The following is a 25,598-nucleotide window of genomic DNA, read 5'->3' as shown; positions in this document are numbered from 1 at the left end:
TCGTTAGCCATTAACATCATGCCACGTGTTACATGTCTGACCCACCCGTGCGATTTCAAGCCAAATCTGTCTGACCCGTGAATTTTGATACCAAAACCTTTTTCTTGAAAACCATCTCCTCCGTGATGTTTCACTATGCTTTTATCTCATCATGAGATTAGGAAAAAGTTTGAATCCACCTCATTTCACCATTGATTCACCACCACCACCTCATTTATTTGAAATAATCCTGATTAATCTTTGTCACCATTTTCGTCCTTTAACATCCGACATCACCATCACCGGCCACCCAGCTACACCATCTCTGACCACCGTCGCATCACCATCTCCGGCTACCGTCGTATTCACCATCCAACATCACCATATCCGCCCATCGTCGCCTTCACCATCCAACATCACCATATCCGGCCACCGTTGTTCGTGCTAGCCTCTATTTCTGGCCAGCCACCGTCATTGTCTTTGTTCAGATTCACTCGTTTCACTTGCGTAAATCGTCTTTGTTCAGATCCACTCGTCTTCACCCCTTGTCTCCTATCCTACCGATTTTCAGGCAACCCACCGTAATTCGCTTAAGATCTGCATCAACTCCATCGTCTTCTCCGGTTTCCGGCAAGTGGTGGTGGTGAATCAATGATGGAATGAGGTGGATTCAAACTTTTTCCAAATCTAATGGATTGATAAAAGTACGGTGAAACATCAAGGAGGAGATGATTTTCAAGGAAAAAGGTTTGGTATCAAAACTCACGGTTAGATGGGTTTGACTTGAAATATCACGAGTGGGGTCAGACATGTAACACGTGACATAATATTAGTGGCTAATGAAAACTCACGGCACGAATCCAAATGTCATGGCTCCGTGAGTTTCCAATGGATCATTATTGGAAAGTTTTAGAAATTTGAATTAAAAGAATCCTCTATTCATTTAGCCTATTTTGAGAATTTACCCTTTATTTTATATCATGTTAATGTCGTTCAAAGGGTATACTTTTTCGTTGGTATGGAGACGCTAATTAGAAAACCGTTGCTTCCAAGTCATGAGGATTCAAACCTATTTTAAAAATGTGTAATTTATTGACGTGTGACCTTTTTGTTCAAAATAATATAAGCATGTCAAAATATTATTTAACGATATAAAACATGACAAATCAAACGTTATACGACAAAAATAAAATTATTTTCAAAAAAATACTCCAATTTTATAAAACGTCTTAATGTCGTGAAAAACGGCGGTATACAACATCAATAATGCTATAACTATTTATAGCACTATTATGACTTGGAATACTAATAAAAAAACATTATATTCTTTGTTCTACTAAAACCAATTGTGATTTCCAATATGCGTTATGAAAATTCAACCATATTTCTTAAGCTTAAATAGTATTATTCTGTTTTGCTTTTTATAGCGATACTATTTAAAACGTTCGACATGTTTGTTTAAAGGGACTATCTAAATAGTTGAACGACCAATTAAATCGAAGTAATAGACCGGTACAAGTACAACTACGTATAACTACAATTTTATACCGTTTGAGTTGCAATTTATAGTTGGTTTAACTAAAAAGTAAAAACAGAAATATCACGCAGACAAGTATCTTTCACTAATTTTTTAAAACTGAACAAATAAATTAAATTAAGAAGCAAAAATAAAAAAGGTGTGTGCGGCTGTTATTTGCTTAAAAAATAAATAAAAAATAGGTTCGAACATTCTCTCTGTTACTAGCTTACCTCTCGCCTAAAAGTGGGCAAATAAACCGGTTAACCAAACCGATCCGAAAATTGAACCAAAACCGAACCGGTTTGAAACCGATTATGTAGAAACCGGTTTGGAACCGATTGAAACCGTAGGTTCCGAACCGGTTTGCAATTTTCTCCACCAAAACAAGTTCCAAACCAGTTAACCAAACCGAAACCAGCTAAAACCGGTCAAAACCCAAACCGAAACCGATAGTAAGTTGGTCAAGAAACCGGTTTTAACCCGAACAAAAACCAATCATAAAACGGTTTTGACTTTTGTTGACCAACCGAGCTCCCCTCCCCCCCCCCCCTTCCTAAAAAAAAGCCCAAAGGGGTGTATTCACGGGTACCAGTTTGACTTGAAAATATAATTTATATTTCTAGTCTAAAATATATTTATACGTATACGTTATAAACAACTAGTATTAAATCGGATTGTGTTGTGGTGCGTTAAACAACAAAACAAATTAGCGTCCTCAAAGCTTTGTAAAATAAAATCAAAACACGCAACATGCCTCAGTACTTGTACAATCCTATTGCTCAACGAACGGTAAAACACCCCACATGCAAAATTTGCTAATTGTTGTTTATCTAATCGCTCTTAAATTAAAGAACGTTACAACCATTTAATATCTTCTCATAACGCATCCAACAACTTTATGTTTCAACATAAAAAAAAACACTTCACGATCATAAATATAATCAAGACCAACACGTGGACCGTCCATTTAGCTATACACGTATCCACCATCTCATATCATCGTAGTTATTTTCATCCATCATACCCTGTCCTGACATAAATATCCAACAACTCCAAATTTAAACTCAAAAATCGCTAAACGTTTATCAAAGTAAACACGTCAATACGCAAACCAACCAGATTAACCGAAACAACCCATAGCTAAACTTATCTACCATGTAAACAAAATTAATCCAAAATCATTTTAAGTTCACAAATTTAATTATGCAAATGAGCTAGGTAGAACAAACCTATAAACTATTATATACAAATAAATTATTATAGTACACGTAGACAAAGATATAAATAATAATAATATTTATTTTGCTGAATTCGATATACTCGTGCCCTAAAACCTAAAAAGCTACACTCTTTTTAAAGTGGCAAGTGGAAGATATTCATCGCCACCTCTCTTTCCCATAGGCTGAGTTGCCTCCGAATACAAGATAATAATACCTTCTTTACTCTGTCTTACATATACATACAATCATTTGTATCTATCTATCTATAACCACCCACCATCTCTCTTCTACATCTTTTCATTTCCTTCTTGCTCTGCTCTGAACTCACAAAGTTAACATCAAGAAAGATGATGCTTTTGTTGTAACACCAATAATTAAAAGGTACTTATATTTTATAGTTTACTATACCTGCTTCACTTTTATTATTCTTCATGTTATTGGTTTGTTAAAAGTTGAGTTTTTTTTTAATCATTTTATGCAACACAATAGATCCCAGGTTTTAGTTTTATGGATCATCTTAAAAATCTTAAAATTTGGATTTTTGAGTTTTATGGGATTTATCATTTATATGTGAATGTTCTAGTGATTTTTATATAAATAGTTTAATCTTGTTTGACTGGTTTCTTTGATATATGGAAAGGTGTTATTTTTGGTATTAAGTGTTTATTATCTTGTTTTTTGTTTCTTGATTAATTTGACTGTTTTTAATATATAAATAACGGTTTTGAGATTTGTGTATCAGGTAAATAAATCTTTCAGTTTTGGTATTTTGGTTGATGATGTTGCTTTGTGTTTTGTTTTTTGTGTATATACAGAGGATCTTGATCAATCAGGCATATCACAGAATGCTCATGTGATGGGCAGATGTAAAATAGTTCATAAGACATCAAGAAAGTGGTTTTGATTGTGACATCTTGAGTCAAAATCTCAAGACACCAACAGTTTTCACGTGACATCACTTTCTGCCATGAATTTTAGATGCTTCAACTTCCTTGTTCCGAATTATTAGGTGTTGTTGGGTTCAAAATCTTTGATTGATCATCCGGGCGGTATAAAAATTCAATCTTTTTTGGTTTTAAAGTTTGTGAAATGGAATCCGAGGCGTTAATCGCTAAGCCCGTATCCAACATGCCACAAAGATTGTTTCCCGCTGTCGTACCGGTCCTTTTCGTGGCGATTGCATATGTTGATCCTGGAAAATGGGTTGCAGCTGTCGAAGGTGGGGCCCGTTTCGGGTATGATCTTATGTTACTGATGTTTGTTTTTAGTTTGGCTGCTGTCCTGTGTCAATACCTTTCAGCTTGTGCCACTGTGGTCACTGGAAGAGATCTTGCTCAGGTAATTGACTAATTATTATTTATTTACACAATATGAAGTTTTTGGATTACGGGTTTAATGAAGTCGCGATCTTTGTTGCTAAATCTGTAGATATGCAGCTCGGAGTACTCCACGGTCATGTGTATCTTTTTAGGGATTCAAGCCGAACTATCCATGATTGCTCTCGATCTTTCTATGGTATCGTATATGATGATTCTTTACATGGATCTTTCTATCATTATTATTATTGATCAAAGTTTAACATATTTAAAAATGCACCTATTGTGATAGATTTTGGGCATCGCACACGCGCTTCACTTGATGTTCGGCATGAGCTTGTTCACTTGTGTCTTGTTGACTTCTTTGGATGTTTTTCTATTCCCTCTTTTCTCCGGTTTGTTGGTAAGCCCGGCCCGTCATCTTATTTTCTTTATTCTTTCTATATGGAGTAACGACTAATTCGGTGTCAAATGGTAATTTACTTGTTTCAGGAGACCGGTAAAGCAAAGTTTATGTGTGTGTATTTGGCAAGCTTCACTTTAGTTTGTTACCTGTTTAGTGTGCTCATGGGTCAACCCGATACATCACTCTCGGTCGGTGGTGGTATGCTAATAACATTCAGTGGGGAAAGTGTTTTTGCCTTGATCAGTCTTCTCGGCGCAAGCATGATGCCTCATAATTTTTTTCTTCATTCATCTTTTGTGCAGGTACATGATACTAAAAAGATCTCATTGACTTTACATGTTCACTTGATTCTTATGATTAATTACGGTTTGGTTTTGTTCTGTTTTCAGCAAATGCAGGGGCCCGAACCGGTTTCAAAAGGGAGTGTGTGTCTTGATCATCTTTTTGCGATTTCCGGTGTTTTCAGTGGCATTTTTATGGTGAATTATGTTGTGATGAACTCAGCTGCAAATGTTTTCTACAGTAGTGGGCTTGACTTGCTTACTTTTCAAGATGCATTGTCTTTAATGGATCAAGTACATACCTAAACTGTCCTTTTAAGTAATCATTACCAATCAACATATGATCTAACCTTAACCTCATAATTATGTGCAGGCATTTAGGAATCTTGTTGGACCCTTTGCTTTAATGTTGATCCTCCTGCTTTCAAGTCACACAACTGCGTTGACCTGGAAATTCAGTGGTCAACCCATTGTTCACAACTTCTTCAAACTCAACATCCCTGGCTGGTATCATCACTCCGCAATTAGATTTGTGTCCGTTATTCCAGCACTATTATGTTCATGGCATTCCAGGGCAGAGGGCACATACCAACTACTAATCTTTACTCAAATCGTGACCGCCCTTTTGCTCCCGTCTTCTGTTATCCCTCTTTTCCGGATTGCAACATCAAGATCGGTAATGGGTGCGAATAAAGTTTCAAGCTTTGTCGAGTTTATGGTGTTGATCACGTTTATTGGGATGCTCGGGTTATCAATAATATTTGTTATCGAAATGGTGTTTGGGAGCAGTGATTGGGCAAGTAATATTAGATGGAGTTCCAGCGCGTATACTATACTTCTCCTCACGGCGTGTGTTTCGTTCTTTATGATCCTTTGGCTTGCTGTAACCCCTTTGAAATCTGCAAGTTTTGGATCAGATTATGTGGAGGAACCATTATCAGAATATGACCGAGTTGACGAATCAGTCGAGTCTTATTCTCTTCCACCGAGTTTGAATTTGGTTGAAGAAGCTATGGAGCCAGATAAAGGGCTGGCTACTATTGAAGAAAATGCATTTGAAACTATTGTTTCATCGCCACCGGAGGAATTACCGGTAAAGGTTTCAGCTGGTGAAGATTTGAAGAAAGAAGAGCCCGAGTCGATTGAAAGGACATTGAGTATAGATGGGAATTCACAGGTTGTGAAAGAGGAAGACCACAAGATAATAAACAACACTTTGCAGCCTGAAGAGCTGGTGAAAGTAGTCCCGGAAACGAATCATTCGGTAAGACCAGACGGGCCACCATCGTTCAAGAGTCTTGGTTTGAAGCATGAAGATGTAGGGAGCGGTACAGGGAGTTGGTCGAAGCTAGCGGGATTGGGTCGGGCTGCAAGGCGACAGTTAGCTGCTGTGCTTGATGAATTTTGGGGACAGTTGTTTGATTTCCATGGGGAACCAACACAAGAAGCGAAAGCGAGAAAACTCGATAAGTTACTAGGAATAGAGTCCAAGGGGAATATGAACTCGAACCCGAATCTGAAACCGAAGGCATTGAAAGTGGACAACAAAACTTTATTCGACTCTTCAAGGCCGCAAAGCGTTCAAGCCCGAAGCCCATCTTCGTTATTGTCAACCCAAATGCAACTACTAGACGCGTATGCACAACGGTCAAAACCTCAGCGTGATGGACCCGAGTGAGAAACGCTACCACAGCTTACGGCTTCAGTCGTCTTCCGGTGGTCTAAGAATCCCACAAGTTTCAAGTGGGTATGATGATCAGCCCGCTACGGTTCACGGGTATCAAATCAAGTCTTACATGAACCAACTAGACCCGTTGGCTCCCAAATCGCCATCCTTCGGTTCAACCAACTACAAAGCTCCGTATTCTTTAACCAAAGGTCTCCAAAACGGGACCAGCCCGGCTAAGCCACCGGGCTTTCCGGATCCAGTGGTATCTAGGAACAGCTCAATGCAACCCGAAAGAAGTTATTATAATCACCCTGCTGAAACTCATAATACGGTTAATGAGAAGAAGTATTACAGCATGCCCGATATATCCGGGCTCTCGCTTCCTCATCGGGATGGATCTCTCGGCCGCAAAATGAATATGTATACGGGCCCTATGTATGGTCCCGGGACTCCTTCGGGTTATGTCAACCCGTACCAGCTAAGTTCTGGGTCAGACACTTGGTCCATTTGGTCTAGACAACCTTTCGAGCAATTCGGTGTAGCCGAAAAGACCAACAACAGTAGGCTGAGTATCAACACTCAAGACACCGGATCCGCGGTTGATTTAGAAGCAAATCTTTTGAAATCTTTGAGACTTTGTATAGTGAAGCTGTTGAAACTCGAAGGGTCCAATTGGCTGTTTCAACAGAACAGCGGTCTTGACGAGGACCTCGTGGACCGTGTAGCCGCTCGGGAGCGGTTTCTTTATGAAGTCGAGAGCGAGGAAGTGAACGGGGTGGCTCACGTGGGTGACCCGGGTATGAAAATCGACCTCGTGACCTCCATTCCCAATTGCGGGGAAGGTTGCGTTTGGCGGGCCGATCTAGTCACAAGCTTTGGCGTGTGGTGCATTCACCGGGTTCTCGAGTTGTCACTCATGGAAAGCCGGCCCGAGCTTTGGGGGAAATATACTTATGTTCTTAACCGTCTTCAGGTAATATTTATATTAATAACGACTATGCATGTGTTTTAAGGTTTAAGGTTTAGGGTTTTTGACTGTACGTGTTTTACCGCAGGGGATAATTGAGCTAGCATTTTCAAAGCCAAGGGCCGCAATGAACCCGTGTTTCTGTCTTCAACTCCCAAGTTCCTACCAACAACAACGCGCATCTCCACCTAAAACTGCAGCCAGTCTGTTACCCGCCAATGGCGAAACAAAGCAAAGGGAAATGCACAACTGCGGGGAGTCTATTGGACATAGTGAAGGATGTGGAGATTGCAGTATCATGTAGGAAAGGACGGACGGGCACTGCGGCTGGAGACGTGGCGTTCCCGAAAGGAAAAGAGAACCTGGCGTCGGTTCTGAAGCGGTATAAGCGGAGGCTGTCGAGCAAGGTGACAGAAGGGGTGAATGTGAATGTGAACAAGCCGGTAGCTTATGGAGTGTAACTGACTTAAGTTTTGGTTGGTTGACAGTTGTGGGATTGAAAAAGAGCAAGAAAACAATGAATCTCTTGCTGTCGTTATGTGATCTGTAAATTTTTTTCTATGGGATACACATTAACGATTATAAGCAGAATTGGAAGCACCATTATGCAATCTATTATCATCACCCTTCACAAATGTTAAATTAAATCAACTTTAGTTTAGCTTAACCTTTTTTGTTTCAAATATATATTTGGCATGTTGTTTTAAGTTTTCCTTAACAGTATATAACACCTAATAGTTAATACTAAATTTAAGGGTGGCAAATGGGTTGGGTTGGGTTGGGTTGGGTCGAAACGGGTTATGGGTTGGAATGGGTCGACTAAGAAAAGGATAGTTTTTGTTAGGGTCGGAACAGGTTAGGGTCAACAGGTTCGGGTCAAAACTCATTCCGAGCCAAAACCTAAACCAAACTCGTTCCAATCCAAAAACCCGTTTCAACCCGAGCCTGCCACTTTTCCTTAAAGACACTAACCCACATCGACCCATTTCTTTAAATTTGTCGACCCATTTTGACCCGAAAATAAGGTGGAATTTCAAGTGACCTATCTGGCTCCATTTAGTTAAAATCTATGACCCAAACCAACCCATATGATTTTCAAAACAATTCAAATTGACCCATTTGAAATGGTTTGGGTCAAGATTGCCACCCATAATAGTTAACATATAAAATAATAACATTTGATACAAATTTGATCGATAATCGATTATATCTGAGTATAAACTAGTTATAGCCGTTATGTCCGTGTATGCAAGGTTGTGAAGTAACATGAGTAAAAAGTAAAGTAGAAGGCGTTAATCAACGTTATTCTCATTTAGTTAAGGTGGCAGAGTAATATATTTAAACCATAATTTGTTGTTGACATTATTTCATGTAATCTTGTAGATTAATGTGAAAAAACAAATCATTTTTCAAATGTTCCATCAAATAAGCCCGTCATTGAGTGCAGTAGGTGGATGGCCTCCCAAAGTCAACTTTTGAAATGTTACTTGTTGACAACTGGACATAACATGTTATGAAATATGAATGGTAATCTTCTCTCAATTATCTGCCGAATGACCCGAATATCTGCTTCAAAACGCACACAAATGATTAATTATCGTATATGATGAAATTATATAATCACTTGTGTCTGTGTTTCCTGTCGCATCACGCGACATCTTTCTAAGTTATTTTAACGAACTATAATTAACACCTGAGTGAATTTCCTGAAATGGAACGTCGATTTAACCCTCTAGTCCTGATTCACCCAATAACGCCATCAAAGGAGGAAATTCATTTTGAATTATTACAGAGAAACCCATTTGAGTCGGGGTTCTAACTAAAGATAATAAGATTCCAGGCTTAAACCATCACAATAAATCAATAATATCCTGGACTATAAGAAAACTAAAGAAGGCACATTAATTAATGGTATATTGGTTTTTATTAATTCCAACTATTGTCTTTTGGTCACTGTCGGCCCCAACTAATGAATTGACTACTAACGGTCCAACTTTTAACGTATTCGTTCATAAGGGTCCGCAACTAACAAAATCCTAACACTGTTAGTTTCAGGTCGTCAAAAAAACATTTTGACCGAAAGTCAAATTTGTTGGCGGAAATCACCATCTGAACACCGCAACCACCAATTGACTCACCGCCAACCAACTACAACCACTTGAGCACCATCAACCGATTCCGACGATGATTCTAGGGTTTCCGACGACCTCATTAATCAAGGCTTTTATTAGAAAAATGTTCCTAAAGGTCCAATACAAGTTAACAAGATGTTTGGGACGAAAATGTTGAGTTTTCAGGCAAAATTTTGAATTTTCCGGCCAAAAATATTTTTCCAGCGACCTGAAACTAACGACGTTAGGATTCTGTTAGTTGCGGGCCGTTATGAACAAATACGCTAAAAGTTGAGACCGTCAGCAGTCAATTCGTTAGTTGGGATCGGTGGTGACCAAAAGACGATAGTAGGGATTAATAAAAACCACAATACCTTAATTAAAATAGTTTAATTATGAAATACGACAGCTAATAATTAAGAATAAGCATATTTTGAGGAAAAGAAATGAAGCAAACGTGCAACACCGTGTGACGCACGTCCAGAAGCATCTTTACTTCACAACTCCCCCACCTCCAACCGACTCATATTCTCTCTTGTCGTTTGCTTGAAGATCTGCCGAGCCGAGGTACAACCTTAAATTTCATGTTCTTTCCTTCCTAGGTTTGTTTTTCTCCAACTCAATTTTATTTATTGCATATCCTATAATTAATTTTTGATTATTGAAACAGGTAAATTAAATTTAAAGGTTTGATGGGGTATATCATCGTGATATCGTTACCTTTGATACTACAGGTAAAATATCGATCAAAACGAAACTAAAAAAACTGAAATCGAACAAAAACGAAAAAGAAAACCAAAAAACGAGTCCAGAATCAACCAGAAAGAAACCAAAACCCAGCACGTCTTGTGTGAAAACTCGTGTTGGCTTGAAACCTGAACCGAACCCGTTCCAATCTCAAACCTGTTTCGTGTCGAAACCTGTCTTGTGCGTAAACCTGTTCCGATCCGAAACCTACCACATTTCCTTAGGACACTAACCCACGTCGACCTATTTCCTTGAATATGTCGATTCATTTTAACCCGAAAATAACAAGATGAAATTTCAAATGATCCAATTTGACACATTTAATTAAAATCTTTGACCTAAAACAGCCTATTTAATTTTTAAAATAACCCAAATTGTTTCATTTGAAATGGTTTGGGTCAAGATTGCCACCCCTATCTACAACCTATATGGGTGCCTATTTGAGTTGTCCCAATTATATTTTAAAAGAGTCATAAAATAACAAAATAAAATGCTATTTTCTTTTCTTCTATGTGCTTCACTGTCTCTAAAACTAACCATCGGAAACCTGCAACTAGCATCTTGCACCGCCGTCGAAGAAAGGTTCTTACTATTCTTTCTTCACATTCAATCTCGTTTAAACCACAGAGTCGATGTTAAATTTCACAAGGGTTGATAGGGATTTTAGCGCATATATAATACTAAAAAAAAGTTTTCACAGGGTCAGCCGACCCCCGCACCACTATAGAGGATCCGCCATGCTTTTCGTTTAAAAAACCCGCAACAAAGTGCGGGTCCAATCCTCCCTCTAACACATGTGCTAGTGAAACGTTGCCCCTTTAACATACGGATTCAATAAAAGTTTTCAACATTACTTTTTACATGGTTTTACGCCCCTGCTAAAACGCGGCACTAAATACTAATTTTAACATAAATATCATGACATTATGTCTTGTATGTATTTTGGTATCCCTCGATATTATTATTATATAATGCTTTGACCAATCATGCGAAACAACTTACAAAAGATCAGTTAAGAAAACGTATTAAATATAAACACGATTACGCAATACCTAAATTTTACACGATTACGCAATACCTAAATTCTAATAATTAAAGTAACAAAATATAAATGATTTTCATGCAAAAGAATTTTGAAATTCCAATTTCAAGTACGTGTTGTTTTTTTTTCATTTTTTTTAAAGACAACTCTTTTGTATTTAGGTTACTGTAGCTTCAAACTTGAAGAGCTTCGATGCCCCACTCTGGTCAGACTATGTTGCATTAATCGGGCTCACGCTGGCTTCAGAGTTTGGTTTGGGTGTTCCCCCGGGAAACCATACCGCCGACTACCACTTGACAGTCGTTGGGCCACCACAAGAGTATAACTATTTGGCGTAATACATAGTGAGACGAAAGCCCGGGTGGTCTCAAGGTTCGAACTGACAACATTTGCACCAGACCTAGCTCAAATCCTTCATTGTCAATATCCACCCAAAAGTAACACTAGGGAAGTTCAAACTTGAGTCTCTACTGGAGAGTCGAGCCTTCTACCACCATGACACAAGCGGGGGATAAGTGCGTGTTAATTAGACAACGCCAATTAAAACAACAATCAATTATATATGCATATAAATTATTTAATAACAAATTATGGAGCCTGATTGATAAGGTTTAATCTCTTTAAGAGGTGTGTGCTCAAATCCCATGATTATCATTTATCAAGAATAATAAATGTGTAATTTAAATGTTGTTTTGAGAGTTTGTAAGTTGCCGTTGATCTCTACGGTGGCAGAGCTTTCAGAGATTCCGAAGAAGCACTGGCTCACAAAAAGAAATGGGGAGTTGATCCAAGCGATATCGTCTGTTACTTTATGGATGGCATAGAAGACAAGAAATGAAATAATTTTTTACAATAAACCTCGTTCAATTGGCAAAAGGTAGGAGAAATAAAAACAACTTCATTCTTGTTTCTTAGTCACATAACAAACATTTGAAGATGGATTGGGAGAGTTGGCAAGGTTTTAATATTGAGAATGTGGTAGCATAATAAATTGGGGAAATTGTTTAAAACTATTTGTATTTTTTTTTTATAAATTTAAAGTTGGCTTTTAAAAAGTTAATAGTTTATTACATTTTACAGGACACGTTATTTGAACATTTACATTATTTTTTTGTTACGATCCGTCGAATTTGTTTTTCTTTCATGGGCTTGGTAGGTAGTAAATGATAGTTTTCTGACATGTTGTGTGCCACACCAACACATTAAGTCATTAACAATAAAAAGAATATTATTTTTTAATACAGAAGATCCAACTATGTGGTCGTACTCAACGGATCTACACAGTGCATGTTCATGATACGTACATTTGGGTGACTCTCATCCTCCAAGTCCATACAATGAGCTGTAAACATAATTTAAAACACAATAAGTCAATAACACCACGTGAAATATACATGTTCGCATTCAATATTTAAATCTGCATTTAAAACTTCACCAAACTGGTTTTAGCATGATTAGGTACGGGTTGAAATGGATCGTTTAAAAAAAATAAATTGTATTGGTCTAGTGGTATCAAGATGCTATTTAGTGGTTTTCATTCTCAGACGGTAAGGATTTATAAGTAGTATTAGAAAGTCTCGTGGTGAACATGAATGCATAGATTGATGAGTATCCAAACTCCTATATGAAACAATTAAAAATGAAATCGAGTAACAAGTAATTCATATCAATTTGATGTGTGCAAATGTGTATATATATTTATTTTACCTTTTTACACACATAGGTTCTAAAAAAATTCATTTTCATCTTAAGTCTAAACCACACAAAAACGGACACCTATTGGAAGCTAGGATAAGAAAAAATATTGATTCTTGGACACGGGAGCGCGCCGCAGCTAATAAACCTTCATCATTATCTAGCCAATGAAAGAGGGTGGTTTGTGAGTATTGTAATTAAACTAAATTATTCATATACCTTTATTGATTTAAGAGTAAATTGCATTTTGCGTCACCATGGTTTTAAGGTGTGAATCACTTGGGTTCCTTCTTTGATAAATGAATTAGTAAAGTGTCAAAATCGTCCTTAAGGTTTAATTGATTATGCGGTTTTCGTCCAAATAGTTTGTTTTGTGCAACTGGACCATCGAGGTTTCCCACTTCTTGCCAGTTACGTCTAAATCGTTAATTGTTTAACGTTAAATGAAGGGTAAGCTTGTCTTTTTATATAGTTATTTCAAAAAATATAAAAATAACCATAAAATAAAACTAATAACATGGGACCCACCACCCGGATTCATCTTCGTTTCTTCGTCTCTTACCCCGACTACCATCAAACCTCCATCCGGCTAACAATCCAGCAACCTCACCCACTCACTGGATAAAAGTGTTACCTCCTTCAGAGATATTTACAGCAACCAGACCCAACTCCGCCTAAATCCACAACCGCTTCCTGCAACTCCACCCACCGCTGCCGCCTGAAACCGCCACCATCCCTTCCCCATTTTACCTTGATTTTCCGTCAACTAGTAAGGGCATGATGTCAATTTCAGCCTCCTGAATCAAAGTTCGCCATCGATTTGTGTTCAAATCATGTTTAATTTTGCCCAAATAATTCATGTTACAAATCATATGGTTTAATTCGTGATTTGAACCGGATCTGGTGCAAAATCGCCCTATATGAACCACGATGTTATGATGAAACCAAGTAAGATCGGTGTGGCTAGTGGTAGATCGTCGGAGATATCAAATATGGGATGGCCGGCGACACAGAATCAGGTTGCGGTGGCCGGCGAGGTTGAATCAGGTGAGGGTCGTTGCTACTCTACTTTTGTATAATATGTGCACATTATATTATCTTCATTTGTATAATAATAGAATATTGAGGATGTGCTCATAAAAATATAAATTAAAAATAATAAATGGACTGAAAAGACGCGTTTGCCCTTGACTTAACGATCTATTTAACGGAGTTAACGGTTTAGACGTAATTGGGAAGAAGTAGGAAACCTCGATGGTCCAGTTGCACAAAACAAACTATTTGGACAAAAATCGCATAATCAATCAAACCTCATGGACGATTTTGACACTTTACTCTAAATGAATTGTTTGTATGGTTGTCAACCGGCATCACATTGTGTCCCTTGCTCTTTTTTCAGTTTCTTACTCCATCAAATGAAAGGGCAAACTTGTTTTTATTGTTAAGTTATAGAAAAATATTGGTGTTACATTTCTAATATATAAATTAATTTAAGACCTTGTTTAGCAACTTTTATTTTTTATCCTTAAAATTTTTTTTCATACTTTGCTTTTTTTATGTAACCAGTAAAACTTTGTTATCTTTTTATATATAACACAGCATACATGTATTAATTAAACATTTAATAAATTTAATACAGTATACAAATGTTATGTATTATTTGAATATTTTAAAATTAAGTATGATCTTATCTGGTTCTTGAGTTTGGCCGGATATATCGAAGCGATATACATAGTGAACCGATAAAGTGTCTCTTTCTTTGTCCGGGTTAGCTAAAAAAGCGCATTGCTTTCGAATAAAAAAAAGTTGTAACAGCCTCGTGGAAAAGAAGACTAGAAGATATAATAATGAATTGGCAGGTAACAATGAGGAAACGACATGAAGGCCTTTTGTAAGTCTTATCTTGTGTTTCATCACCATAACTGTCGATCAATTAAAATAAGTTTGATGGCTTGTTTACAGATTTCATTTTTTTTTACTTTTACCTCTTTTGTAGCAAGCAACATAATCAATACAATACAATAGTACAATTATCTTCAAACAATTAGGCTGTGTAGTGAGAGCTACAAATTATGGGGTAAGTGACATTAAAGGGCAATTTTTGTGAGGAAAATTCCCAAACTAACCTTTTTTTAGAGAAAGAAATTAAAAATAACCCAACTTTTGTTTAAAATCCAAAAATAGCCCTCCAAATCTTGTCTGGGGCGATACATTGGGAATCGATCCAACGAGATTCAAAATGATTTGAATATCGTCAGCTCCGTCCAAATTTTAAGTAATCTCATCTTCCCCGACCAAATTTTAGGAAATCCCGCCTGCAACCTGCTTCGTCTATTTTTAAGAAAAAAGTTTTTTCTTTTTCTTTAACACTATTTCTCTCTCTTCCCAATTTCTCTCTATCATCTTCATCATCTTCCTTATAAAAAAACCTCCAACCATGTAAACCGAATTGGGTTCTGGCGATCACAAATCAAAGTCAATGGTCAGATTTATCGGGCTTTGATTTGTGATCGCCAGAAACGGTTCAAACATCGCCGGAGCCAATCCGTTTTACATGGTTAGAGGTTTTTTTAAGGAAGATGATAAAGATGATGAAGGAAGATAATAGAGAGAAATTGGGAAGGGGGAGGTGAGAAGAGAGAGAAATAATGTTAAAGAAAAAGACAAATTTTTTTTTCCTTAAAAATGGACGGAGTAGACGGATTTCCTAAAATTTGGTTGGGGAAGACGAGATTACTTAAATATTGGAATCTCGTCGGATCAATTCCCAATGTGTCGCACCAAACGAGATTATGATGGCTACTTTCGGATTTTAAACAAAAGTTGAGTTATTTTTAATTTCTCTCTTTAAAAAGGGCTAGTTTGGGATTTTTTTTCATTTTTGTTTTAGGAGTGTGATGGTTTTGTAGCCGGTAGCCCCATTACATCGACAGGTCATCTTTTTTTTTCTTTTTGTAATTAAATTAAACAAATAAAAACTCATTATGGATACGGAGAACATGAACCAACGAATAGAGTTACTAGAATAACTAGTTTTAAAACTCATTAAATTAAATAAAAAAATACATTAAAATTAAAAAAGGCATACTAAAAAACACACCAAGGCGATAAATGCATGCATCCCTACCCCCAAATCGCCCCTATTATCGTCGGGGGGGGGGGTCGCCCCACTTTGTCACCCGCTACAATCTGCCTTATTGATGTAAACGAGTCAAGACGCTCAATAACTGTTTGTATAATTTTTATTAGACAATGTTTAATAAAAAGAAATACTCACCCTTCAAGCTCAGGTAAGTGTAAGCCAATTATTTTCTTATAGATTTTATTTAATAATTTAAATGAATAGTTGATATAATAATTACAACGCATAGAATTATGATAAAAATAACTAATTAATATATATATATATACACACACATATATATAGAGAGAGGAGAGATATTTTGAGAACCATGTTGAGTTGTAAGAACTTAATAACTCATTTTTTGGCCACACATTTAATTAAATGAATTGAAATACGTGGTTGAGATCAAATCTGGCAAAAAAATCAAAGTAGGAGAGAGAATAAAGATGTAAGTGATTACACTAACTTTTGCGTCACACATGTGTAAAAAGTCGACTCGGTGAGTAAAAAATTCTGTGATTTTTTTACGTGTATGTAACCTACATATATTACGCATGTGTAAAAAAAATTCGAAAAAAAAAATCGTTACACTGAGTTCTTTCGAGTTCTTAAAACTCAAAGGGGTTCTCATTTAAAATCTCCTCTAAAAAAGTCAAAGTAGGAGAGAGAATAAAGATGTAAGTGATTACACTAACTTTTGCGTCCGTTACACATGTGTAAAAAGTCGACTCGGTGCGTAAAAAATTCTGTAATTTTTTTACGTGTATGTAACCTACATATATTACGCATGTGTAAAAAAAATTCGAAAAAAAAAATCGTTACATTGAGTTCTTTCGAGTTCTTAAAACTCAAAGGGGTTCTCATTTTTTTTACATTCTTTTAGTAATTTTTATATATGTTTTTAAGATATAGAAAATGTAAATAAACTTTTACATTTTTTATTAACTTTAATTATGTACCACAAGATTTAATCTTTAATTAAAAACAACTGATTGAGAATGAGTTTCTAGAGTTTTCACAACTCAAGTGGGTTTTTATTCTAACCTAACCCTATATATATATATATATAGGTTAAGCATCCAAAGAAAACCATTGACAAATTGAGAACTTTGAGAATCATTTTGGACCATTAAAAAAAACATCAAAAAAATATTTAAAAGATAATAAAACAAAAAAAAAAAACAAAAATTTTAAAAAAGTAAAAAAACCAAAATTTTTATATTTCATTCCGGTTTCATAAAAAAAAACGAATTTTTTTTTCTTTTTAATTCGTATGATACCTATATACATATGTATACTTTAATTTAATCTCTAGTTACGTAATGTACACATATGTACATTATTATTTACCTTAAATTATACATATATGTATAGGAAAAAAACATGTGTGTACATATTATACATATATGTATAATAAAAAAAACCGATTTTTTTTCTTTTTAATTCGTATTGTACCTATACACATATGTATACTTTCATTTAATCTCTAGTTACGTAATGTACACATATGTACATTATCATTTACCTTAAAATATACATATATGTATAGGAAAAAAACATGTGTGTACATATATGTACATATTATACATATATGTATAATTTAGCTAAACCGATAATTTTTTTTACGGTTTTTTTAGAAACCGAGGTGATAAATAAGAACTTTGGTTTTTTTTACTTTTTTTATTTTTGTGTTTTTTTTATGATTTTTTTTTGTTTTTGGGTTTTTATGTGATCCAAAATGGTTCTTATGGTTCTCAATTCTTAAAAAGTTCTCACATGATCCTGATCATATATATATATATATATATATGTATATATATATATATAGGGAGATGATCAAGAGAAAACTCCTTCTTAAGAGAGAACCAGAGAACTAATAAAAAAATATTTTTAATTTAATTAAAAAAAATATTTTTAAATTTCCGTTTTTGCCATTATTCTTATATTATGTTACCATTTACTCGAAAAATATAAAAAAAAATAAAAAAAACCCGTTGTAGTGCACATATGCAATACATCGACTTTTTTTTATTGCATATGTGCACTAGTGTGTATTTTGATATGTGCAGTAATGTTGAATAGCATATATGCAATTTTTTGTATTGTATTAGTGCAATAGTGTTATATTATATACAAAAATATAAAAAAAAACAATATAGTGCATATGTGCATTGGTGTTGTATTACGTATATGCGATAGTTTGTTTCGAGTACAATTATTAGTGTTTGTATTTGCATATATTCAATAGTGTGTATTGTATAATGCAATTGTGTTGTATTATATGCAATAAAACACTATATATGCAATACACATTAGTGTACATATGCACTACATCGCTGATTTTTTTTAGGAACAATATTATCTTATTAGAAGGAGAAAAGAAAAAAAATCGCAAATTGAGTTTTTAAAAAAAGTTAAAAATAGTTTTTATTAATTTTTATTAGTTCTCTAGTTCTCTCTAGATCCCCACCTTTATAATATAAATATAAAAAAAATAATAAATGAGTTTAGTTCGAGCTTGAAAACTACTCATAGTTCGTACTTAAGTTTAAGTGACAGAGTTCGAAACGAGTTAAGTTGAGCTCAGCTCGATCCTTCACTCATCACGATTTCACATATAAGTATATAACCACCATTACATTACATCATATATTACACCGAGACTTTTCAACGCATAAATGAAATGAAATCACTAGGAAACTCATCATAAGCAAAGGTAGTCATCGTGGGATGGCTGCCACTAATATTGTGAAGGCTCTTGACTTTGACTAGAAAATGTGTCAGCTATTACATTCCGTTGTGTTACTATACAATTTACAAATATCTACATGAATCAATTTTACATCTCACAATAACTATTCAAAAAAGTTATAATTAAGTGTTGACTGGAATCAACAAACAAATTTCCGAGATTACACATAATAATGGCAAACGTTAAATACCACAACACATAACATTTTCAAGCAAACACGAACCATACTATGAACCGAGTCGACCACATGGCTTAACATGACATGGGGTAATAAAGACACCTCTACAGCTGTAGGAACTATATATGACAAATAGTAAGAAAGCGAAAAAGTATCTTCTTAATTATATGGTACGGATTGATCGTTTTTGAATGACAATCCAACATCAAACATACTAGAAGGTAGAAATGATACGGATTGATTGTTTTCGAATGTTGATCCAGAGTATCAACAATGTTCGGAAGTTAGAACTTACTAGTGACAATTATTAAATACTCTAGATGTAGGTTCCCAATAGGTATCATCTATCTATCGATAACATCATCCAACGGACCATACTATAGATTTAAGTTCACCAGAGTAATGTGACATGGGGTGACTGTTTTTTATACCTGTTTAATATATATTTCTACTATATGCTCTCCTTTTTGTCACAAACCATTTTATGTTAATATTAAAAGGTAACAACTTAGAATATAAAACACATACACATACACATACACATACACATACACATACACATACACATACACATACACACCAACTCCCTCTCTTTATTCATATTTGCAGCCATTGAATAGCATGCTAAACCCAACTACTTTTCTTAGCTTTGATTGTGGCCCCCAACTCCATGGCTCCAATCTCCACCGTTGAATAACAATCACATGTAATAAACGGCTGTGATCAATCCTCACCCAACCCACCATCATTTGTGCCTACCTACTTACCCAATTTACATACACCTCATTCTCTCTATATAAACCACAATCCTTAGCTACCCTCTACCCAACACATTTTGCCACCATTCAATCATTCCGTACTTCACCTATATATAGTTATATATATACCATACCATATCATACCACCTGATCAGTGTATATTATTCACATACACACACGTACAAGTAATGGAGAATAACGGGCATGCTAATGAGTTTTGCATTAATGATCCGTTGAACTGGGGTGTTGCGGCTGAGGCGTTGACTGGGAGTCATCTTGATGAGGTGAAGAGAATGGTGGGTGAGTTTAGGAAGCCTGTGGTTAAGTTGGGAGGCGAGACGTTGACTGTGTCTCAGGTGGCTGGGATTGCGGGTGGTTCGGGTGTGAAAGTGGAGTTGTCTGAGTCGGCTAGGGGTGGGGTGAAGGCGAGTAGTGAGTGGGTGATGGAGAGTATGAATAAAGGGACGGATAGTTATGGTGTTACCACCGGATTTGGAGCTACTTCGCATAGGAGGACTAAGAATGGTGGAGCTCTTCAGAAGGAGCTCATTAGGTAAAGAATTTACGTTGGGTTTATTAATACTGTATATGCATGTTGTTTGGTAGCCTGTTAATGATTTCGTTAAGACGCTATATCTGAATATGCTGACGTGAAGTCTGCTTGTTTTACTAAAAGACATCTTAATGGGTAAGTTTAAAAAACATGCTAAATAATTTAGAGGCTATATCTTAATCGTTCAGTCTCTTAATTGTTGTACAAAATTGCCCAATGGCCGCTTAATCTTACAAAAAATCACCACTTAAAGTCAAAGTTTTGGTATGGCTAATCTAAGAACAAGTCCGTGACAAGATCAAAAAATACTTGCTTGCTACTAATTAGCTTTTACGTCAAGAAATACTTGGTCTTGCTATTAAATCAACGTTTAGGAAAAAAAAAAGAAAAACATCCAAAAGCATTACGTCATTACTGTATTTTATATTTAGCTTTAGTAGCCAATCTTTTCAAAAAGCATAATAATAATAATAGAAAATCTAATAATAATTATTCCTTAGTTATCTAAAGTTAGATGTAGAAGAGCATAACAATAACAATTACATAAAGTAAACTAGTAGAAAAAAAATAGTAATTCTTTAATTACTTATTATTAAAATAATCGTTTAAAAATATAAAGATTCTAAATTTATTAAAACAATTAAATGCATATTAAAAACTAATTAAAAATAAAGTAACAAATTAAAAAAATTAAAACACCCAACCCCTGGTCCCACTAATGGCCGTTTGAGGCAGTTCTTTAGCGGGAACTCCTCAAAAATGAACTATTAAAAAGCTGCAATGGTGAAAACGAGCCAAAAACAATCACATAAACATACAAACGTTTAGGAATCTCTTACAACACTCACAACAAAACTCCACAACACGTTAATTCTAACTACAATTCAGTTTCTAAACTTTTTTAATAAAACACACTCATATTCCTTTTACAACAGGTCTCAACAAACGGTACTAAAATAGTATATAATATATAAAATGTAAACATCTATGTGCTAGAGATACCAGATGATTGGTTTGTTGAAGGTCAATAGATTCAAACGAAGTGGGTAGACTAGGGCCACAAGCCCACGATGGTTCTAGTTTGAATTTGATGTGGCTTTTAAGACATGGACAAGTCTTAGTAGGACTTGTGGGTGCTATTATTTATTGGAGGTGTCATTGAATAAAAGAGGAGAGCAATATAAGAGTTATGGGTTTGGTGGATGCCTCAATAAGTCCATGATCACCATCAAAATTTGGCTACCAAACTTTAAAAGAAAGAGGCACCTTTTAATATTATAAAAAGTTGGTACTTGATTTTAAAGGTTAACTTATGTAGTAGTTATGTTAATATATTGTGGTTCACTTATTATCATAGTTTTTCTCTTTTTTTTTTTAAACGGTCTAACAAACATAGAATGTCTAGTTAAGGTTAATATTATGGCTGACATTATTTTTAACTTAAACAATATTTCAGATTCTTGAACGCTGGAATCTTTGGCAATGACACAGAATCAAGCCACACACTTCCACATTCAGCCACAAGAGCCGCTATGCTCGTGAGAATCAACACTCTACTCCAGGGTTACTCCGGCATCCGTTTCGAGATCTTGGAAGCCATAACCAAGTTCCTCAACACAAACATCACCCCGTGTTTACCCCTTCGAGGTACCATCACTGCGTCTGGAGACTTAGTCCCCCTTTCCTATATCGCGGGCCTCCTCACGGGCCGGCCCAACTCCAAGGCCGTCGGGCCCAATGGAGAAATCCTCAATGCCGAAAAGGCCTTTGCCCTTGCGGGTGTGGCCGGCGGGTTCTTTGAGCTACAGCCTAAAGAAGGCCTAGCACTAGTTAATGGCACCGCGGTTGGATCAGGAATGGCCTCAATGGTTTTGTTTGAAGCCAATGTACTTGCGTTACTATCCGAAGTCTTGTCGGCTATTTTCCGCCGAGGTTATGCAAGGTAAACCCGAGTTTACTGATCATTTGACGCACAAGCTAAAGCACCATCCGGGCCAGATAGAGGCCGCGGCCATAATGGAGTACATTTTAGACGGAAGCGATTATGTTAAGAGCCGCGCAAAAGGTCCATGAAATGGACCCTTTACAAAAACCAAAACAAGACCGCTACGCGTTGAGAACATCGCCCCAATGGCTCGGGCCACACATCGAGGTTATTCGATCGTCGACTAAAATGATCGAGAGAGAGATCAACTCGGTCAATGATAACCCGTTAATCGATGTTTCGCGGAACAAAGCTTTACACGGAGGCAACTTCCAAGGAACCCCTATTGGGGTTTCCATGGACAATACTCGCTTAGCCATTGCCTCCATTGGAAAACTCATGTTTGCTCAATTCTCCGAGCTCGTTAACGACTTTTACAACAACGGGTTACCTTCGAATCTTTCGGGTGGAAGGAACCCGAGCTTGGATTACGGGTTTAAAGGAGGGGAAATCGCCATGGCTTCATATTGTTCCGAACTCCAGTTTCTTGCAAACCCGGTGACAAACCATGTTCAAAGCGCGGAACAACATAACCAAGATGTAAACTCTTTGGGATTAATATCCGCTAGAAAAACCGCGGAAGCAGTCGAAATATTGAAGCTCATGTCATCTACATACTTAGTTGCTCTATGCCAGTCAATTGACTTGAGGCATCTAGAAGAGAATATGAAATCCACAGTGAAAAACACTGTGAGCTCCGTGGCTAAAAAGGTATTAACCACGGGGCTGACGGGTGAGCTTCACCCGTCAAGATTCTGTGAAAAGGACTTACTTAGAGTCGTTGACCGCGAGTATGTTTTTGCATACATCGACGACCCTTGCAGCACCACTTACCCGTTAATGCAAAAGCTTCGACAAGTGCTCGTCGATCACGCTTTAAACAATGGTGAAAATGAGAAGAACACAAGCACTTCTATTTTCCAAAAGATTAGTGCTTTTGAAGCCGAGTTGAAAGCGGTTTTGCCTAAAGAAGTTGAGGGTGTTCGAGTGGCATATGAAGATGGTACATTGGCGATCCCGAACAGGATCAAAGCGTGCAGATCGTACCCGCTTTACAGGTTTGTGAGGGAGGAGCTTGGGACCGGGTTTTTAACGGGTGAGAAGGTGACTTCACCGGGTGAAGAGTTTGATAAGGTGTTTACAGCAATGTGCAAAGGCCAAATCATTGATCCATTGCTAGAGTGTGTACAGGGTTGGAATGGTGTTCCTCTTCCAATCTCTTAGATCCAAGTTTGTGATTGTTTGCTCTAAATGTGTTTTAATGAATACTTGATCATATGTATACCGACTTATAATTGTTTGATTTATATATATATCATTATGGCTAGTTCTTGTCATGTTTATATTTTGAATACTAAATTGATCATTTACATTTTATCATTGTCATTATAATTGGTAAACTTTATTATTAGTTGTTTAGGTTTATTATTATCTTTTTTATATTAGAAAAAATACTGGTTGTTAATTTATACAGAGAAACTATTATTAACTAGCTAACAATAAAGTTTTAGTCCTTTTTTTCTTTATTTTTTAGTTAATCGTATGTTTTGATTGGAATTTCTAAGATTCAAATATGGACTATTTCTATTACTATGATGTGTATTAATGGTTATAATTTGGCACATTGCGTAAGGTTGTGACTTGTATTAATATTCACGTGAAATGAGGCGTGTCTCAATCTTATTATTCAATGTAACGAGACATGTCTTAACCAACATATAAAAGGGGGACTAAAAAGTAGACAATTGACATGCAATTTATCCTTACCAAATTAGGAAAGTATCAAATATGGACTATTTCTATTACCATGAGTCTATGATGTATATATGGTTATAATTTGGCACATTGCGTAAGGTTGTAACTTGTATTAATATTCACGTGAAATGAGGCGCATCTTAATAATAATCTTATTATTCAATGTAATAAGACGCGTCTTAACCAACATATGAAAGGGGACTAAAAAGTTGACAATTGACATGCAATTTATTCTAACCAATTTAGGAAAGTATAAAGTTGAGGGTTAATTTACAGTTTTGTACGTATGATCTATTTTTCTTTTTACGGTTCTTGACCGTTTGCCATTTAATTAAAATTTTTAAAAATAAGAAAAGCATATTAGAAAAGACTATTTCACATGTAGTGAATTTTAATTATTTTTTTCATTTTTAATTTTCTTAAATTTCGTTTAACATATAATTTAGTTTTCTCATATATAATATGGCATATATGATATCTAAATAACAATTTATTAATTATTTGTAAGATTTGACATTGATTTGTTTTATTAGAATTCCAGTTTATCCAAAATAACATTGAATTAGTTACATAAATAATCTTTCAAGTCTAAGTTTAAAGCTTAGAGCATTCACATCATTTTCCTCTTTTTAGTGAGTTAGAATTTTATAATATAGGAAGTGGTTTAGGGTGTTGTGAATAGCGCAGATAGGAAATGCAATTATTTATTTTTTATATTTGAAAACTATTATTCATCCCTTATAATTTTTTAATATTTGTTAAAAGTGTTTGTGAGTAAAGGAAAGAGAAAAGTTAAAAATAAAGATATAAAAAAATATTATTTAATTGTTCAGGTAAGAAAAAATACAATAACTTTTTATGTAATTTAATATTTAAAGATAGGTTACTTTACAACTTAATATACACTTATAAACTTGATATACACTTATATGATAAAAACACATTTTTTTATTCAGCTTATATTGACGCGATATGCACCTCATATTCATTATGTTTTATTCCATACTATGTAATACTTCTTAAAAGAATATTAATATTTGACTAACTAAGAAATCAGTTTTTCATGTCTAAAATTTAATTAAACTTATTTTGTTGGAATTAATTTCTATCCTTCAGTCAATGAGGCGGATTGGGTTGACTCATCGAGCCTATAATGAGTTGGTGTCATGTTTATCAAGTTGAGCACGCGACTTGTTTTACATGTAATAAATTTCTTGGCGAACAAGTCAAACAAATGACTTGAACAACAAGGAATTTATTCATTAATTATTATTTAGATTTGTTTTTACCAATTAGTATTTGAGTATGATTATGGTTTTTGTATTATAGTCTAGTTGGATTTTCAAATCTAAATTAGTATATATACCAGAGCTTGTGGGTTATATCACTAAGAAGAAGAAGAATTAGGGTATTGTAATTTTCGAGCTAATGAAAATTACAAGATCGAGCTTATATCTAAATATCGTTTTGTGTTTGTCGATTCTGATCACCAAACTTTATATTTAACGTCAAATTACATTTATTTTAAATTTATTACGTGTG

The 25,598-nt window shown here is 35.5% G+C and overlaps 1 protein-coding gene and 2 pseudogenes across 3 annotated transcripts in view; all 3 read left to right on the top strand.

Annotated features, from left to right (window-relative positions):
* The window catches only part of LOC143539982 (aquaporin PIP2-1-like), a 179,774-nt gene extending 164,223 nt beyond the window's left edge, over positions 1-15,551 (top strand). The window contains exon 4 of the mRNA XM_077033155.1: positions 15,540-15,551. Within this exon, the coding sequence (XP_076889270.1) occupies positions 15,540-15,541 (2 nt within the window). The 3' untranslated portion in view covers positions 15,542-15,551. The remainder of the gene's footprint in view (positions 1-15,539) is intronic.
* On the top strand, positions 3,028-7,929 carry LOC143539981 (ethylene-insensitive protein 2.2-like; annotated as a pseudogene). Its single transcript, XR_013136524.1, has 8 exons — positions 3,028-3,099; positions 3,534-4,056; positions 4,147-4,233; positions 4,327-4,437; positions 4,527-4,742; positions 4,830-5,015; positions 5,095-7,363; positions 7,446-7,929. The product of XR_013136524.1 is annotated as an ethylene-insensitive protein 2.2-like (transcript).
* Positions 15,552-19,949: 4,398 nt separating the features above from the next.
* LOC143539980 (phenylalanine ammonia-lyase-like) lies at positions 19,950-23,528 on the top strand (annotated as a pseudogene). The gene is made up of 2 exons (XR_013136523.1): positions 19,950-20,317; positions 21,774-23,528. The product of XR_013136523.1 is annotated as a phenylalanine ammonia-lyase-like (transcript).
* The last annotated feature ends 2,070 nt before the right edge of the window (positions 23,529-25,598 follow it).

Source organism: Bidens hawaiensis, unplaced genomic scaffold (genome assembly GCF_021521415.1).
Source record: "Bidens hawaiensis isolate Kalapana, Puna unplaced genomic scaffold, B.hawaiensis_p1.1 tig00012097_1, whole genome shotgun sequence".
NCBI lineage: Eukaryota > Viridiplantae > Streptophyta > Magnoliopsida > Asterales > Asteraceae > Bidens > Bidens hawaiensis.
This window is presented reverse-complemented; position numbering and strand designations above follow the sequence as displayed.